This window comes from Lathyrus oleraceus, chromosome 5 (assembly GCF_024323335.1).
Source record: "Lathyrus oleraceus cultivar Zhongwan6 chromosome 5, CAAS_Psat_ZW6_1.0, whole genome shotgun sequence".
NCBI lineage: Eukaryota > Viridiplantae > Streptophyta > Magnoliopsida > Fabales > Fabaceae > Lathyrus > Lathyrus oleraceus.
Window position 1 is genome coordinate 611,060,313 of NC_066583.1, and position 19,963 is coordinate 611,080,275.

At 42.9% G+C, this 19,963-nt stretch overlaps 2 protein-coding genes across 2 annotated transcripts in view; both read right to left on the reverse strand.

Moving 5' to 3' along the window:
* The window catches only part of LOC127082397 (beta-adaptin-like protein C), a 40,220-nt gene that overhangs the window by 19,204 nt on the left and 1,053 nt on the right, over positions 1 to 19,963 (reverse strand). Inside the window, exon 2 of the mRNA XM_051022633.1 lies at positions 9,339 to 9,791. Within this exon, the coding sequence (XP_050878590.1) occupies positions 9,339 to 9,791 (453 nt within the window). The remainder of the gene's footprint in view (positions 1 to 9,338; positions 9,792 to 19,963) is intronic.
* Positions 9,859 to 11,010, reverse strand: LOC127087014 (beta-adaptin-like protein B). The gene has a single exon (XM_051027851.1). It carries the CDS (start codon positions 10,905 to 10,907, stop codon positions 10,110 to 10,112), a length of 798 nt encoding a protein of 265 aa, XP_050883808.1. The 5' UTR covers positions 10,908 to 11,010; the 3' UTR covers positions 9,859 to 10,109.

Genomic DNA, 19,963 nt, shown 5'->3' on the forward strand with positions numbered 1-19,963 from the left:
TTATTATTATTATTATTATTATTATTATTATTATTATTATTATTATTATTATTATTATTATTATTAGGATTTAACATGAAACCTTCTAATTAAATCTGACATCTCATACTTTCATATTACTAATTATGAGATTTAACTTTGACACCTCTCTATTAAATTTGACATCTATATATTTTCATATTGCCAAAACTATCACTAATTGAAATGTGAATAGAATTCACGTTTGAAATTTTTGGTAGGTGAAAATGAAATTTCAATACGTATAAAGTTTTTTGTAGTGTATTGTAAATTTCTGGTATACCGGAAATTTTAAAATTTTCGGTATTGTTCCAAATAATTCCGGAAATTTGAAATTTACTAGGTAATGCCAGAAATTTCAACCAAAGTGAAATTTTCGGTAGTGTTATTTGTTTGAAATTTTAAACGCACAGGATTTTGACGACAAATTTGGATGATTGTGATTGCAACGACAATTTTGTGTGGTCCAAAGTAAATGCAAAGTTGTAAAAATATGGGGTGACTTGTTATTTGATAAAAACATCTAAAAAAATGCTTCTTCCTCAATTTTAGATTAAGGCAGAATGTAAGACCCCAATTTTGACCCTAAGATCCCTCATGCTATCTCATCATACGCATTAACATTGAGATCATACCTTGGCATCCTCCTTACCCCTCATTCATTGGGTTTGCATTGTGAGAGATTACCAAGCACATTTAATTGTATCATACTTTGTTTTTCAGTATTTACTAACCAAAATGTCAAAAATATGTCAATGTATAGATTACTTCTTTTATAAGTAGTGTGTATTGTCGCAACCTGAAAAATGGAATGCGAAAAAAACACAACCGGCGAAAGAAAAAGATAGAAGAGTCGCCACCGTGCGTTATTCATCCCAAAGGAGGGAAAGGAAACGCTCGAAGTAAACCTGAAAAAGGAAAGGACAAGATGGGGTCTCGCAACCAAATCTTGGGTTCGGGAGTCGGTTATGCGAAGGGAAGGTATTAGCACCCCTACGCATCCGTAGTACTCTACGGGATCCACTTTTGTAGTTCTTGTCTAAAGGGTGTGGGTTTATCTTGTGCTGTTTACCAAAAAAAAGGGTTAAATGAAAATGACTCGCGCGGATGTCGCATCCACTGCATACGTATCTCATCTGAATATGAGAATCAGAGTCTTCGTAGCTCGGCTGACCTATGGGTTGGGGGGATGTGTGCTCGCTAAGACATCGCGTCTTATGCCTACGTATCTCATCTGGCCTGAGAATCAGAGCAAAACGTAGTTCGGCTAACTACGGGGTTATGGATTAGGTTTTGGACGAACGACGTTACTACGTAATCTACCGGATGCTCGACCTTTGGAGACTTACTCGCCTGTAGTAGAAGGAGTTAACGTGTTGCTTTGGGTTTTAGGGTTTGGGATGCTCAAGGGCAAAAAGGCAGTCCTTGACGAAAGAACCGCGCTACCTGCAGGGATACGAATACAAAACACAAAACATGTATCTCAAAGTAAAATGCCACCAAGGGGCTCAAACGTTGCCTCCTATCGAGGTCTTCCAGCTAGGAAAGCAGTAAAATGCGGGAAAAATGTAAAAGTACCACGCGGATAAAGATCCGAAGTAACAACAATTAGAGGAATGGGAAACCCTGAGATCCTTCCAAGCTAACATCATCAAAGAAAGTGGGTCAGTACAGGTAATCGGAATGAACCTCCAGGGGTTATCCCACAAATAAAGTGGGAAACCACGCAAGTTATCCCTGCAAAAGTCATGTGAGCCCTCACAAAAATTCAACAAAAGGGTTAGTGAAACACCATAAGCATTTTTTTCATGATCAACAGTATGGTTTCAGAAAAACTCAAACCCTGTGGCATACACTCAAAAATTAAACGGTTAAACATTCAAGGCATTGTTTATACATTCATATACATATTAAACCCATGGGCAAAGGTAATGGGAATAATGGCAAACCTGATTGGAGAGCTTGATTGAAATTGAGTTGCACCCGTGAGGTTTACAAAACAATCTTCAGGGTTTATGTGAGGCAGAGGCGATTCTGTGTAGCTGAGTTCCCTTCGGGGTTTGGAGGCTGCTCTGAACTCCGTTAGGTCTTCTCTCACTATCTTTTTCCTCAGGATTTTGTTCCAAGGAAACCTCAGAGTATTTTGCTTCTCTTCTTTCTTCTCCTCTTCTGTGTTGTGTTCTTGTTTCAATGAAACTCTAGTATTTATAGGCTAATATTGGTAGCTTAGTGGGCTTTTGAGAAATGTCCAAGTCCAAAAAAATTTATTATATTTTATTTATTTAATTATTTTTTTTTTTTCGTTTTTTTTTTTTGGATCTAATTCTGATTGACATGATGAAATGCAATATGAAATGCTAAATGAATGCATGAATGAGGAGGGCAAATTTTGGGGTGTTACAGCTGCCCCTATTCAATCATCAGTTAACCCGAGTAGGATGAAAGCGAACAGCTTATCAGACAAACGGGGTGAGCTGTGATTGAATACCAAAGATAGACCGAAAATTTGCGCTCCGAGAACACCACAAAAATGCAGAAATACACCGCGCTGTTTATTTTTCTTCCGATCCTCTGGCTGGATCTGAATCAGTCTTCTGGCTTAATCTGGAGTGTCGATCCTCTGGCTGAACCTATACTCAATTTAGTCCTCTGGTTGGATATTAATTTTGATCCTCGGGCTGGATACGAATTTGATCTTCTGGCTAGATCTTCTTCGATCTTCTGGATAGATCTCCTCCGTTTCGATTCTCTGGCTGAATCTACTTCGATCTTCCGGCTAGATCTGAATTGTTTCGATTCTCTGGCTGAATCTATTTCTGGTCTTCGGGCTAGACCTGACTTCGATCTTCTGGCTAGATCTTCTTCGATCTTCTGGCTAGATCTCCTTTGTTTCGATTCTCTGGCTGAATCTATTTCCTTTGATTCTCTGGCTGAATCTACTTCGATCTTCTGGCTAGATCTGGATTGTTTTGATGATAAATTCCCATCATTAGGATCCCGCATCTGAGGCATGCGCTGGTTGACCTTCTTTTAAAATCTAAACCCAACCTTCATATTAGATATGCAGCTTCGAGAATATTCCACTTTTGGGCTTCGTACATATTCTTCGGGCTAGAACATGTTGTAACGACTCCTCAATTAGACTTAGGCTTGCTGGGGAAATAAAGCTTGTAGGCGACTTCACTGGGGAATCTTCAAATTGAGCCTCAGGCTGACTCTTGGGAAAACGATTCTCAGGCTGAATCTTCAAAAATGACCCTCATGCTGGATCACGGGAAAACGATTCTCAGGCTGAATCTTCAAAAAGTGACCCTCATGCTGGATCACGGGAAAATGATTCTCAGGCTGAATCTTCAAAATGACCCTCAGGCTGGATCACTCACGCTTGATCCTTTGGCTGGATCACAAGACCTTGGTTGTAAAGTAATTCTTCAGTCTGCTTGGAAGAACCTGTTTATCAGCTTATGTGTATGTTTGATATGATATGCATGCGAATGCAAATGCTATGCATGGTGTAAAAAGAAATCTGCTTGGGGAAGCAAACTCCGGTAGGGAACAGGTCGCTGTATCAATCCTTGAATGCTCTGTGGGGAATGATCCGTCTGCCGGGACCAATGAGCCACCAAAAATAAATTGGCTGCTTGAAAAGTTGACCTTGCGGGGGGAGTATCAACTATGGAAACTTTGTTCGGCGAGGCTTTGTGAGGAGAGTCTGTGGGGAAAACACTTCCTGGGGAAATGTCGTAGGAAACGACCTTTGCTGGGGATATGAACTTGCTAATCGTCCTCTAGCTGGGGATTAGAACAAATCTGTTAGAAATAATCTGCTGGGGAATGAGATGAACACTGGGAACGCCACCCTCTCATCTGTTGGTTATGCAACCACTCCGCTGTTGCTAGGAAGATACAGTCTGACACTGTCAACTCTACTGGGGATATATATTCTGGATACTGTCAACTCTGTTGGGGATAGACAGTCTGGATATTGTCAATTCTGTTGGGGATAGACAGTCTGGATACTGTCAACTCTGTTAGGGAACATGCTCTGCTGAGGAGAGACTTTGTCAACCGCTTGGGGATGAGGATTCATGACTTGGCATCTGGTTCCTGTGACCTGCAACCAAAAATACACGTATGCCTCGGGGGAATTACTCGGTTTGAATTCACCGTCCGGGATTAAGCACATTCAAAGCAATTTTAAATGTTTTCCTGTGCAAATCATCTGCAAAAGCCACCATTATGTTCATATGCAATATGTTTTATCAAAAATTCGGACATTTTTGCAAACAAACTGATAAATGAAAAATAAAGAGGCTCTTTAACTGAATTATTCGACTCTTACTGGGGAGAAAATTTGTGCCAGGAATAGGCGAGGGTATCAGGAAGCTGATCCCTGAAAAGAGGTGATCGCTATAAAAAAAAAGAGAACTATCCTAATGGCAATGTGGAAACGGGGTCCCACTGAGTTTCGACTCTGCTATGGTTCGTATGTCCTCAAGACGCTCTGCTCATCTTGCTTTCTGAAGTGGATGATTAGTCGATCTTTAACCTTCGAAGATTGCCGGATTGAATGAAACGGTGATATAACACTGATGAACTCAGATCATAGTCATTCGCTTATTCCCTAACTTTTGCCTGGATCGCCCCCTTTTCGGGTTTTCAATCCACCGGGATACCCATTTTTGCCTGAGCCGCCCTTTTGGGTTTTCGACTCACCGGGTGTACTTTTTTTTTTATATATCCCTAATTTTTGCCCGAACCTCTTTATTCTTTTTTTTTGGTTCGTCGGGATGCCCTTTTTTTGCCTGGACTATTCTTTTTATCGTCCAGCGGGTCTATTTTATGCGAAGTATTTTTTAACCGCGTCTGAGTTAATAGGGGACGGGAATCCTTCGCCCTCCATGGTTGTTAGCATCAAAGCTCCGCCATAGAAAATCCTTTTAACCACGTACGGACCCTCATAGTTCGGTGTCCATTTGCCCCTGTGATTTGTGTTGGGAGGAAGAAATATTTTGAGTACCAATTCACCGACTTGATACCCCCGAGAGCGCACTTTCTGACCAAATGCTTTCTTCATTCGTCTCTGACCGAGATACGTCAATTCTGGGTACGTAGTTCCAGCATAGCACCATTTCCCTGTTGGTTTGATTGATGACCAAAGCTGAGTCCCCGTATACATCCAGGGATTTAATCTGTATTTTGACGGCTTCCTCAAGTCTTAGGATACAAGCTTCGTATTCGGCTTCATTGTTGGTGCAGGGAAAAGTTATTCTGGCACCAAATGGCATATGAACCCCCTTCCGGTGTGATCAACACTATACCAATTCCGCGACCATTGACGTGGACCGCCCCATCAAACATCATAACCCATTTGGATTCAGGGTCAGGCCCCTCCTCCGGGAGTGGTTCCTCTCAATTTGAGAAACATGATGTCCTCATCAGGAAAGTCAAACCTCATAGGTTGGTAATCATCAATCGGTTGCTCTGCAAGATAGTCTGACAAGACACTTCCCTTGATGGCTTTTTGCGAAATGTATTGGATGTCATACTCTGTCAGTATCATTTGTCACCTAGTAACTTTTCCGTTAAGTGATGGCTTTTCAAAAATATACTTGACTGGATCCATTTTTGATATCAATAAGGTCGTGTGAGTCAACATATACTGTCTTAGTCGGCGAGCAGCCCATGCCAAAGCGCAGCAAGTTTTCTCGAGCAATGAGTATCTTTGTTCACAGTCGGTAAACTTTTGCTAAGGTAGTATATTGCATGCTCTTTTCGACCTGACTCGTCATGCTGACCGAGCACACAACCCATTGACCTTTCTAACACAGTCAAGTACATGATCAACGGTCTTTCCTCTCGGCCTGTAGACTGGCCCCGATCTTGATCTCTTTCTTGTCGTCTTCGGTACCGATGTTGACGGTCTCAATCACCTCCTGATAAGGTGTAATAGCTCGGTCCTCCTGTTTCAACAATCTGGCTAACCCTTCAGGCAATTCACAAACTTCCTCAGCCCCTTCTTCGGCTTGATAAATAGGATTGTCGAAGTCATACTTGGCCATAGCAGTGTCGTTAGCAGTGAGATCCGGGTGGTCGGCTCTGCATGATGGAGGATCATGCTTTACCTTAGAATGAGAGATTTTTTTTTTTGGAAAGAGAGAAAAAACGACAAAAGAAACATTGCCATTTTTTTTGTAAAAGTAAAAAAAACTGAAAGAAAGAGAACACAAAATTGTTTGCAAAAGCCGTCCTTTATTGATGATAAAAATAATTGCGAAATGTAAGTAAATGGATGGCCCTACAAATGAGCCGTTACACCTTGGGCAAAGTGTAAGACTTTATTATGCATGTAATAAAGGAAAACAATAAAAATCACTCTTTCAGCAGAGTAACCCGGACGGTTTTTCGGATGATCAATTGTCGAGCTTTTCTCCCGGGACACACGGGCGAATCCAGCTATCTAAGTCACAGTCGCTGTCGGCCTTGTCTTCATCTGCAACATTGACGACGTGGGGAGAAACCAAACCCCCGCTGGAGAAAGTACCGGCTTCATTCTTCTGAGATCCCGGAGTATACCCCAATCCAAACTTGTCTTCTTTGATGACTGGCTCCACAAATTTGCCCCAGCCTTGGGCATTACCAGCTTCAACCACTTCGACAGCATTAATCCCCTGCCCGCCGTGAGCCGGCATCGGGTTCTGGATAACATTAGGCACCAGAGCAAAATTGATAGCCTGGGCATCTCTCAAATCTTGTACCTTTAACTGGAGAGCCTTGCAATTATCTGTAGTATGGCCAGGTGCGTTGGAGTGAAAAGCACATCTGGCGTTGACATCATAACCTCTAGGCAAATTATTGGGATCGATTGGTGGGGCCAGAGTTCTCAGCGTAACCAGATTCATGTCAATCAGCTTGGGAAGTAATACTGAATAAGGCATTGGGATTGGCTCGATGACCCGGTCCGTCTGCCTTGGACGTTGTTGATAGTGTCTCTGCTGACCCGGATTACCTCCTTGTTGTTGATTGTTGTACCTGGGTTGTTGTTGCGGATGATATTGCGGTTGAGGAACATGTGTTGGAATGGTGACAGCGGCCACTTGATCTTGGTAATAATTAGGGCATCCTTTACTCCTGCCTCTGCCGGCATACACAACGCTTGTCTCGCCTTCTTTTCTTCGCTGACCGTTACCAGTAAACGGTTTCTTGGAAGCACTATTGTCTTGAATTCGGCCCATCTTCAACAGACTCTCGATTCTTTCTCCAGCAATTACTATCTCTGCAAAGCTGATTGACGGGCAAGCAGCCAATCTCTCAATATAATTGCCTTGAAGAGTGTTCATGAACATGTCTGCCATCTCCCTTTCAGACATAGGGGGTTGGACGGACGCAGCAATCTGTCTCCAACGCTGAGCATACTCTCTAAAGGTTTCCTTGGCAGTCTGGGACATACCTTGCAACAAGGTCCGATTTGGAGCCATGTCCAAGTTGTATTGATATTGCTTGACAAAAGCCTCTGCCAAGTCTTTCCAGCTCTTGATGGTAGTACGAGACAAATGAGAATACCATTCACGAGAAGCTCCAGTTAGACTGTCTTCAAAATAGTACATCCACAGCTTTTCATCTTCCGTGTGAGCTCCCAACCTTCCCAGATAAGATTGGAGATGAGTGCGTGGGCAAGAAGCCCCGTTGTATTTCTCAAAAGTAGGGGGTTTGAACTTGTGAGGAATCCTTACTCCCTGAACCAGACCAAGATTTGTGACATCAAAGCCTAAGGAATTTTGAGACTCCAAAGATTTGAGCTTCTCAGCCAGCTCATCCATACGGCGAGTGGTCTCGAGGGCTTCGTCGTGCAAAGAAAATTGATCATACTGACAATCTTCAGTAACGGGGTGCCTGTTAATCCGAATTCCTTGATTCACATTGTACCTTCCGCCAATATCATTTCCAACATTCCCTGTGTTGCCAACATTACCCGGGTTTCCATCAGCATTCGCGTTACCCGCGTTACCAGTGTTCACAGGGTTATCAGCATTCCCAGGGTTACCAGGGTTTCCCTTAGCATTTGGTATCTCCAAATCTGGATTGGGCCTCAGTTGCTCAACCAATTCCCTCAGCTTTTCTTGGCCTGCTGCCATACCAGTCATCAATGTCATGAACTGATCCATCCTTTCACGCATATCAGCCAACTCTTTCTGTACTTGGTCCATCGCTAGCTGTGGACGATTTTCCTTTGTCGGGTACCTGTGGACTCGCTTGGGACCAATAACTGCCTGATACAGGGAACAAACATTAGACACTGCGGTGACACCTGCAAAACAGACAAGGGTTAATATGCATGGTATGCGATGCACTGCTTGTTCAGTTTTAAGGCACCCCTGTTTTGAAAGGAAATACCCTGCAAATGAATAAGCATGAGATGTTGGATGCAAATATGCAGATGATGTTATGCAATGCAAAGGCCTGTCAATCAGAATTGATGTATCTGCTTGAACATCTGTCGGGTTGCACTGTCTGGAGAGAAATTAAGAGCACACCAAACAAAGGTCATGGGATGGATCATGTTATCCTTAATATCAACCACCCATTTTGGTGGATTATGGTTTACATCTTATCAACACCCGAGTTCCATTGATATTAAGGATACCTGATCGGACTAACCATGAATCAAGGGTTTGTTGCAAGTCACGAGCATGGAGTTTAGGTTAAGAACCACCCAAAAGGAGTGTACTAAGGTTTAAACCTGCCAAACATGTTCTACAAAAGGTTCCCATAGTCATAATCCCATCTTTCGGATATTATCAGAGGAACGACTACTCGTATTCCAACAATATTCTCAAGAGAGACTCTTATGAGTGTAGTATCGTGTAACAATCGTATCAAATCTTACACTTGAACGACTTTCGCACTACATCCTACGAATAGGCCAAGATGGGTTTGGTAAACTAAGGTCCTTGGCTTCTTAGGTCTATATTGGAACAAGTAATGTCTAACCACAACTTACTTATGTGACATTATTGATCTCAACATGACCTCCACCAAGTGAATGGGCTTGCAAGTCGACTCGCTAAGGAATAACTCCACACAAGTTGACAGGACTATGCCATTCTCCTATCTTAAGTGCACTCGAGTTCGGGTATAGAACTCATCTCACAAAGATCACCAAGCAGCCATAGCCAGCTGTCGCAGCCTGAAAAATACAGAGGTGCGAAAAAACAACCGGCGAGAAAGAAGTGACAGAAGAGTCGCCACCGTGCGTTATTTATCCCAAAGGAGGGAAAGGAAACGCTCGAAGTAAACCTGGAGAAAGGAAAGGAAAAGACAAGGTCTCGCAAATCAGGATTATCTGTCTCCATAGTGGCATTGTTCAAAACAACCTGAATCATCTGTTGTGGGCCCTCAGTTGGCTTCTTAAGGAAAAGTTTGACAGTAGCAGTCAGCAATTGTAGTTGGACAAGTGCAGGTTCTTCAGGGAAACTTTCCAAGAAACTTTCAAGAAGCTCGTCAGCATTGTCAATTCTTTCCGCATATTCACCAATTATCCAAATCATTGATGCCTTGGCTTCGGGCTCATCCAAGGTGTCTAAGCTCTCACAAAGAGTTGCAATTATGGACTCATATGTGTTGGGGTATCGTCTAAATATGTCTTTGATAACAATGATTGCCTCTTGAACCACATAATTTACTTTTATCTTGATCAACTCAAGCAATACACTAATGCATCTTTCAGCTGCTCTCTCTAATTTGATGGCACAACGACCAATAGCACGAACAGCCTTTCTAACAAAATCTACGTCAACTTCAGTAGCATATTCCTTAAATTCCAATAAAACCTGGTCTATATTTCGTTCTGAAGCAAGCTTTATCATAATTTCTAATTTCTCCATTTTCACATAGATAGGATCATTGTATTTGCAGAAGAACACCTTAATTTCATGTGCAAGAATTGTCGGTCTTCTTTGTACAATAAGATTGATATTTCGCAGGGCAACATATTGTATCTCAGGTTCTGCTGAGAGTAATGTCACAAGAGGAGGGGCCATCTTTTTGCAAAGATTCCGGACCACATCAGTACTGGTGATGAGCTCCATTTGTTAAAGAATCATCTTAACAGCCGATAGTACAACTGCACAATTGGCATGCTGTAACCATGGCGTAACTCTTTCTACAATGTTCTCTGCCTCACGCGCATCAGCATCCTTGTATCTAGATAGAGCATCCAATATAAAAACTTGACCCCATTCTGTACATTCATTTAACGCAGTGAGGAGCTTTGACAGTGTGTGGCTAGTGATCTCAAAGATGGGTCTACTGCTATTGTCCTGAATTTCAGCAAGTGCCGCAACAGCATTAGCTACAACCATTGGATTATTATCAGATATCAAATCCTTCAGTGATTCCAAAAATCCCCTGTCCTCAACTAACTCTGCATTAATGTCATAGAGCTTTGCTACACAAATGGCTGCTGTCTTGCGAACATATGGATCATCGTCCTTTAGACATCTTTGAAGGGGATCACACAGATACTCGGTAATTTTATCCACACGAATGCACCCCATTGTCCGCACAGCTAAGGCACGAATTAAAGGATTTGGATCTTGAGAATCCTTCACAAATGTATTTACTGCAAGTATAGCAAGGTCAGGCTGGCTCTTTGCATAATTTATCAAATACAAGCAGACCAACTTTTTCAGCTCCAAATTTTCTGTCTGCATACAATTCACCACGTCTGTGAACAACGATGACACATCCTTTCCAACAGTCATAGCAGCAATCACTTTTTTCACCGCATCTTTTCTCTTATCCTTGTACTGAGAATTAAGCTCTTCTTTGAGCTTAGGGATTTCACCCTTCTTTGTTGTGGAAAAGTACTTGGAGTCGTTTCTACTCATCTTTCTTGCGCCCTTCTTCTGCTTCTGGTTTTGCTCGATTCAAATGTCAATGTCGATGGGCGATGCGGAGAAGGAGAACATCGGTTCTGGATTTGACGACTGTAGAATCAAACAACTTTGAATTGCTAACAGTTGAATTAGATGGCTTGATAATTGAATGTTGAATAAATTCTTGTTTGACAGCAACACCGTCCAATGAATCTACAGGAACAACATTAACTACTTTCAAATTCTTTTTTTAGTTATTAACGATTGGCTCTGGCTTTACCAACCTAAAACTAGCAGTATTTGCGTCAACGGCAGTACCTGTCAGACTTGGCAAACTAACAAGGGGAGTTGCATTCCCTGAATTTAGTTTAACAGATAATCTAGAGGGTTCCTCAACATGCTTCTGAATGTTAGATGAAGAAAGACAAAGAGCAGGTGAATTCACATATTTATACTGCTTCCCATGCAACAGACCTGGAGAAGTAATGAAATCATTGTTCTGACTCTCTTTGCATGCTTGCGTTATAGATGACTCTCTTTGTACGCTTGCGTTATAGATATACCACTTGTTGATGGTGTCATCCTAGTGGGGCTCATTAACTGTTTCTCATCACGTGCACTGTGAGTAATGTTTAGCCCATCAATAGAAATTTTAATGGAACCGGCATCACTCCCAGTCTGCGGTATGTTCCACATGGCATATATGTTGTCAACCTTGGTTTCTACGACACCAGGGACATGATGATATCCTTCAGAACTTTGTTTTATCTCCAACCTTTTGATGTTGGTCCTGTAGCCAATAGGTCTTTGATTTGTTCATTATAAACCTCAAGCACACTAACGGCTATGTCATATGAAAATGTTTCACTCCTTTCCTTACTCACTCTAAACAAATGCTCAAGAGTCCTGTAATTGACTCCTCAATTCTGCTCTATTCCTTTCATTATAAATGTTTTTTTTGTTCCTGTTTGTCCGTAGGCAAAGATACAAACATTGTAGCCATCCAGCACGGAGATTACCATAGATGGTGCCTTAACAAAAACATCAACTTGATCATCTTTTGGTGTATAAACCCTATCAAATTTGAATGTTTTTTTTTAGCAGAGCTGTCAGTTATCAAAATTCCAAGGCATCCATCCTTTGCCTCATCAAAATCCATAAATGTTGTACATCCAGCTGACATTTCAACCTTATTCAATGGTCGACAAAGGCAGAAAACCCTAATATTCCCTTTATATTTAAATCCCAATATCAAAACCAAATTATAGAACATGATTGAGACTCCTTTTGTGTTTCCCTTGAATTATCTATTAAAATCCATGCAAATAAAGGATGGCCTTCGGCCACTAGCTTGATTCCGACGATAACCATGCTTGGTCCCTCTTGAAAAACTCACATGATAATGATTCTCCCTTAAAACATGGTAAACCACTGGAATTTCCTTGAATCAAATAATGTTCATCATAGTAGAGGAGACCTCCTTGAATCTCCTTGTAAACATGGTGCACCCATAACAGAAAAGGAGACCACTTGATGCTTATGAAAAAAAAGAGTACCATAGTAGAGGAACAAAAATCATGAGGAGCAAATAATGAATGAATATCAGGGTCAAAATCGGGGTGTGACAGCTGCCCCTATTTAAGCGTCTTCAACTAGAGAATATGAAGCAGGGCACTCTTCATATGATCATAGTGGGAGATGGTTAAATACTAAGAAGACCCGGATTTTGATCCTGAATCCCTATGAAATAATTAACAATGCCTGTCAGAATCGGCAAAGAAGCAAATCTCAAAAGAAGAATCCGTCTGGTACAGTGAAAATCGGCCTGAGTACCGAAACAGAAAGTTGACCTGGATACCAAAATAAATGGTAACACAGGAATACCCATGGCCTGAACGCCGCACATTAGTCTGAACACTAAGCATCGGAATATGAGAGTATCAATGTTGGTCTGATCACCGGAAATCTGGTCTGAACACCACTTCGATCTGGAAATCGGAAAACTGGCCTGAATGCCACAAGTACTTCAACTTGATCGTCGGAAACTTCTTCGATCTGAATATCGGAAACTGGCCTGAATGCCACTTCGGTCTGGATACCGGAAAATTGGCCTGAATGCCACAAGTTGCATCGACCTGAATGTCGGAAACTTCTTCGATCTGAATATCGGAAACTGGCCTGAATGCCACTTCGGTCTGGATACCGGAAAATTGGTCTGAATGCCACAAGTTGCATCGACCTGAATGTCGGAAACTTCTTCGATATGAATATCGGAAACTGGCCTGAATGCCACTTCGGTCTGGATACCGGAAAATTGGCCTGAATGCCACAAGTTGCATCGACCTGAATGTCGGAAACTTCTTCGATCTGAATATCGGAAACTGGCCTGAATGCCACTAGTTGCATCGACCTGAATGTCGGAAACTTCCTCGATCTGAAAATCGGAAACTGGCCTGAATGCCACTTCGGTCTGGATACCGGAAAAACTTCATGCCTGTCAGTATCGGCAGAAATAGGGAAAATGATAATTGAGGCGGCACGTGGGCCAACGATCCCTGCTGGGGATAATAAGTCATGAACAACCTTCAGTCTGAGCACTGGAAACAATCTTCTGGCTTATCACTTGGGATACCGAGAATGTTTTATGCTTATATGCGTATGTTTGAATTTTTCAATGGCGTAATGCTCCATGAAAATGGAAATGCTACGCGATTTGGGAGGATGCAATGCAATATGATTCTACATGCAGGGATGCGAAATGCTGGGGAAAATGCTAAGCCGAAGCAAGGAATCCTGTTGGGGAAATGACCGGCCGCGCGGTGTTCTGGCGATAACGAAATACCGAGACTCTGACTGGGGAGAGAACGACACTGAAAACCTGTTGTTGGGGAAAGCGATAGTGGTTCTGGCAACCATAATTTACGAGAGATGACTCAGCAGGGGGAGGCAAACACCGATACGGTACCGAGGTTATGCTTCCAGGAAAGAGATCATCGATCTGGGATCGAAATCCTCGATCCGGCATCGAACTCTGAGGAGCAGCTGCTTCTGCTGGGAAGACACAGTCTGGTACTGTCAACTCCGCTGGGGATATACAGTCTGGCACTGTCAACTCCGCTGGGGATATACAGTCTGACACTGTTAAATCCGTTGGGGATATACAGTCTGGCACTGTTAACTCTACTAGGGAGTGTATAGTCTGAAACACATGCTTGGGAAGCACCGTAGTGAGAACCTGCTGGGAATCTTAAGGAAATGCCCCGAGTGTACCTGTTCTAAATAGATGATTCAAAGTACTTAAAATTTACAGCAATTTTAAATGTTCATCGAGCATGTACCTGTAAAGCTCTTATGTTTCATGATGCAATGTTTATCAAAAATTCGGACGTCATTTTTGCAAACAAAACAGTAAAATGAAAATGAACACAGAGATGTACTGAGTCACATGATTTTATTGATTGAATGGCCTCTGAATAGGCATTTACATCAGGAAGCAATCCCTGGAAAGAGGTAATCACAAAACAAGAATTAATATAATGGCAATGTGAAATGGATTTCTATTGGGTTCCAATTCTGCTATGACCCGCTCGTCTTCAAGATCCTCCAGATGATCAGCCTTCTGAAAAAGGTGATTGGACTGTTTCTATCCTTTGAAAGTTTCCAGTCATCGACACAAGATGAGATTCAGAACTACTCAGAACGCAGTCATTCGCTTAATCCCTAACTTTTGCCTGGATCGCCCTTTTCGGGTTTTCAATCCACCGGGATACCCATTTTTGCCTAAGTTGCCTTTTCAGGTTTTCAACTTACCGGGTGTACGATCTTTTCATTTTTAATCCTTAACTTTTGCCCGAACCTTTTCATTTTCTTGGTTCGTCAGGATGCCCATTTTTGCCTGGACTGTTCTTTTTACTGTCCAGCGGGTCTATCTCATGCGAAGTATTTTTTAACTGCGTCTGAGTTTACCGGGGAAGTGAAGTCTTCACCATCCATCGTTGCAAGCATTAAGGCCCCACCACCGAAAACCTTGGTGACAATATACGGTCCCTCATAGTTAGGAGTCCACTTGCCCCTGTGATCTGTCTGAGGAGGAAGGATCCTTTTCAACACTAAATCTCCGACTTGGAAACAACGAGGACGCACTTTCTGATCAAAGGCTTTCTTCATCCGACTCTGATACAACTGCCCATGACAAATGGCTGCCATTCGCTTCTCTTCGATAAGACTCAACTCATTGAACCTTGTCCGAATCCATTCAGCTTCATCTAGCTTGACATCCAACAGGACTCTTAGAGAAAGAATCTCCACTTCAACAGGTAGGACTGCTTCCATACCATACACCAGGGAGTAAGGGGTTGCCCCGGTCGATGTACGTACTGAAGTACGGTACCCATGCAAGGCGAAGGGTAGCATCTCATGCCAATCTCTGTACGTAACGACCATCTTCTGCACAATCTTCTTTATGTTCTTATTTGCTGCCTCAACAACACCGTTCATCTTAGGGCGGTAAGGGGAAGAATTGTGATGCTGAATGTTGAAGTTCTGACACAACTCCCTCATCATTTTGTTATTGAGATTGGAACCATTATCAGTAATGATTCTTTCGGGAATCCCATAGCGACAAATGATTTCTTTCTTAATGAATCGGGCAACCACATGTCTGGTGACATTCGCAAACGACGCTGCTTCGACCCACTTGGTGAAATAGTCGATGGCAACAAGGATGAAGCGATGCCCATTGGAAGCAGTCGGCTCAATCTTTCCAATCATGTCAATGCCCCACATAGCAAACGGCCATGGCGAGGACATCACATTCAGAGGATTCGGCGGTACATGCACCTTATCAGCATAAATCTGGAATTTATGGCACTTCCGAGCATACTTGAAACAATCTGATTCCATGGTCATCCAGTAATAACCCGCTCTTAACAATTTCTTAGCCATCGCATGTCCGCCGGCGTGAGTACCGAAGGAACCTTCATGAACTTCCTGCATTAACATGTCCGCCTCGTGTCTGTCCACGCATCTGAGCAAAACCATGTCGAAGTTCCTCTTATACAGCACATCGTCTTTGTTCAAGAAGAAACTGCCTGCCAATCTTCTCAAAGTCTTTCTGTCATTGTTGGATGCCCCTGCAGGGTACTCTTGACTCTTCAAAAAGCACTTGATATCGTGATACCAGGGCTTGTCATCGACTACCAGTTCAGCGGCAAACACATATGCGGCCCTATCAAGGCGCATAACATCGATCCTAGGAGCATGGTTCCACCGAACCACCTTGATCATGGAGGATAGAGTAGCAAGAGCATCTGCCATCTGGTTCTCATCACGAGGTATATGATACAACTTTACTGTTGTGAAGAAAGTCAACAGTCTTCTCGTGTAATCTCTGTAGGGGACCAGAGTGGGCTGGAGAGTGTTCCAATCACCATTTACTTGATTGATCACTAGAGCTGAATCTCCGAAGATGTCCAGAGTCTTGATTCTCAAATCAATGGCTTGCTCAATACCTAAGATACAGGCCTCGTACTCAGCTTCATTATTGGTGCACTCGAAAGTCAGACGAGCGGTGAAAGGCATGTGGGCACCTTTCGGAGTGGTAATGACAGCGCCAATTCCACTTCCTTTGGCGTTGACAGCCCCATCAAACGTTAAAATCCACTTTTCATCTGGATCAGGTCCCTCCCCAACAACTGGCTCTTCACAGTCTTTCATCTTGAGGAACATGATGTCTTCATCTGGAAAATCAAACTTCATCGGCTCATAGTCTTCAATCGGTTGTTGAGCAAGATAGTCTGACAGAATACTCCCCTTGATGGCTTTCTGGGATGTATACTGGATATCATACTCTGTCAGTACCATTTGCCAACGAGCAACCTTTCCGGTGAGAGCTGGCTTCTCGAATATATACTTGATTGGATCCATCTTGGAGATCAGTAAGGTTGTGTGAGTCAGCATATATTGTCTCAATCGCTTAGCAGCCCATGCAAGTGCACATCATGTCTTCTCAAGCATTGAGTATCTCGACTCGCAATCTGTGAACTTCTTACTCAAGTAGTAGATGGCATGCTCTTTTCTACCTGTCTCGTCGTGTTGACCGAGAACACAACCCATGGAATTGTCGAGTACTGTCAAGTACATAATCAGCGGCCTCCCTGGGACTGGAGGCATGAGGATAGGGGGATTCTGCAAATACTCTTTTATCTTTTCAAAAGCCCTTTGACAATCATCGTTCCACCTGATAGCCTGATCTTTCCTCAGCAATTTGAAAATTGGCTCACACGTGGCTGTTAGATGAGAGATGAACCTTGCAATGTAGTTCAACCTCCCTAAGAAACCACGAACTTGCTTCTCTGTTCTTGGCTCAGGCATTTCCTGTATTGCTTTCACTTTGTCAGGATCCACCTCAATCCCTTTTCCGCTAACAATAAAACCCAACAATTTTCCAGATCTCACCCCGAAAGTGCACTTGCTCGGATTAAGCCTCAACTTGAATTTCCTTAAACGCTCAAACAGTTTCTGCAGATTCACCAGATGTTCTTCTTCTGTCTGAGATTTGGCAATCATATCGTCCACATAAACCTCGATTTCATGATGAATCATATCATGGAACAAAGTCACCATAGCTCGTTGATATGTTGCCCCAGCGTTTTTCAGACCAAACGGCATCACCTTGTAGCAGAAGGTGCCCCATGGGGTTATGAAAGTTGTCTTCTCCATATCTTCTGGTGCCATCTTGATTTGGTTATAGCCAGAAAAGCCATCCATGAAGGAGAATACCGAGAACTGAGCTGTGTTATCCACCAAAACGTCGATGTGAGGTAATGGGAAATCATCTTTAGGGCTAGCTCTGTTCAGATCCCGGTAATCGACACACATCCGTACCTTTCCATCCTTCTTAGGTACTGGAACGATATTTGCAACCCATGGCGGATAATTGGTAACCGCTAGGAACCCTGCATCCAACTGTTTCTGCACTTCTTCCTTTATCTTTACAGCCATCTCTGGTCTTGTTCTTCTGAGCTTCTGCTTGACCGGAGGACAACCTTCTTTGAGAGGTAAACGGTGTACCACAATGTCTGTGTCAAGCCCTGGCATATCCTGATAAGACCAAGCGAAGACGTCAACATACTCTTGCAACAGTTCAATCAACCCCTTCTTCACATTATCTTCCAAAGCGGCCCCTATCTTGATTTCTTTCTTGACGTCCTCGGTGCCAAGATTAATCACTTCAGTAGACTCTTGATGCGGTTGAATGACCCTTTCCTCCTATTTTAACAGCCTGGCAAGTTCTTCAGGGAGTTCACAGTCTTCATCACCCTCTTCTTCAGCTTGGAAGATTGGATTTTCGAAGTCGAAGCGAGCCATAGCAGAATCGTTATCAATAGGATTCGGTGATGTGCATCTGCATGAGTGATGGTATGTGCTTATGAGTGTGAACAGTGAGTGAAAACTAAACAAAACATTGCCAAATATTTTTATTCTTTTGAAAATTTGAAAAACTGCAAAAATAGAAAGACAGTGAACAAAATATTTGAATGCAAAAGACGTCCTTCATTTATGATAGACAATGCAGGTATTCACATAGATGAGCCCTACAATGAGTCATTACGCCCTGGGCGGAACGTAAGACTTGGACATGCATGAATAAACAAAGAAAAATTACTCCTCTAGAAGAGTGACTTGGACAATTTCCTCGGAAGACCAATTGTTGATGACTTCACCAGGGATCCTCGGACGCACCCAGTTGTCGATGTCGCAATCACTATCTCCATTTTCATCGTTGATCGCAGAGATCTGGCCATATTGGATGACGCCAGCACTAGAGAAAGTAATCGGCCCCTGACGAGTCTGAAGTGCTGAAGTTGTAGAAGTCAGCGCTGGTTGATACCCAATCCCGAACTTGTCGTCCTTCATTGGTAACTCCAACAGACGCCCCCAACCAGGAGCAACACCTGAATCCACCAAGGCTTGCGCCTGCTTGAAAGATGAGATAGGGGCTCCTGCTTTAACCCCTTCCACCGGAGCTGCATCCTTGATCTGAACTGACTCAAAGGCCTGACAGAGAGTCTCTTGAATTTCACCTTCCACCTCTACGTACTTGGAGGTAGACAGGTTACTTACCAGTATGTCCTCCTCACCACAGACGGTGACAATTCTTCCATTGACTGGGAACTTGATCTTCTGATGCAGTGTTGAGGAGACTGCCCCAGCATTGTGACATGTTATGGGATATGCAAATGCACTGACATGTTTATCAATTCCAAAAGGCATTCTACCCCCTTGATTCTAGTCTCACATTTGATAATGGTGTAAGAAGAAAATCCCGACTAGAATCAAGAAGAAGATATGAACCCCTGGGAATAGATAAACATGTGTTGAATGATTTGAATGCAAAATGATGTGATGCAATGCAGTGACATGGAAATCGGGACTGCTGTATCCGCTTGAACATCTGTCGGGTTGCACTGTCTGAAGAGAAAACCCACTGAAGAATAAGATCAAAACTCTGCTCCAGAAAACCGGGTTGGTTGGAGGTTAAGGTTTTCCTGAATTTAGCCCGCCCCTCACTGGTAGGTTCTAAGAACAGAAGTTTGTCAGCTTTAGCCCTTCAGTCGAGAATAATACGTTTACCACTGAAGGTTTGGCATTATTACGGGATAAAAGACCTATGGTGACTCCCCTCAACAGGATATCCTAAAGCAAGTTCCCAGTCTCGGGGTCCTCGGATTGAGCAGCGAGAATGCGCCCACCAGAGCTAACATAAACGCGTCTCGGAGGAGAGGCCTCGACTGAGTTCTCGGGAAATGGTCACCAGAGTCGACGATTTCTAAAGGAATATCTGTCGTTATGGAACACCCATAGGACAAAATATATCCAACAGAAACCTCGTCTGGAATGTGGGTCTCATGAACGACTTAACGTAGCAACATACCACGCAAGCCTCATGACTATCCACTCTAACACCTATGTGTACACTCAAGCCTGGGTAGTGGGCTTATCTCTCATAGAACAGTCCCAACCCAACAAACAAACAACCCACAGAACCCACAGATACAATAAACATA

Bases quoted from the DNA above. Each gene is read 5' to 3' on its own strand.
- LOC127087014 (XM_051027851.1), bottom strand. From the start codon at position 10,907: ATGAGTAGAAACGACTCCAAGTACTTTTCCACAACAAAGAAGGGTGAA.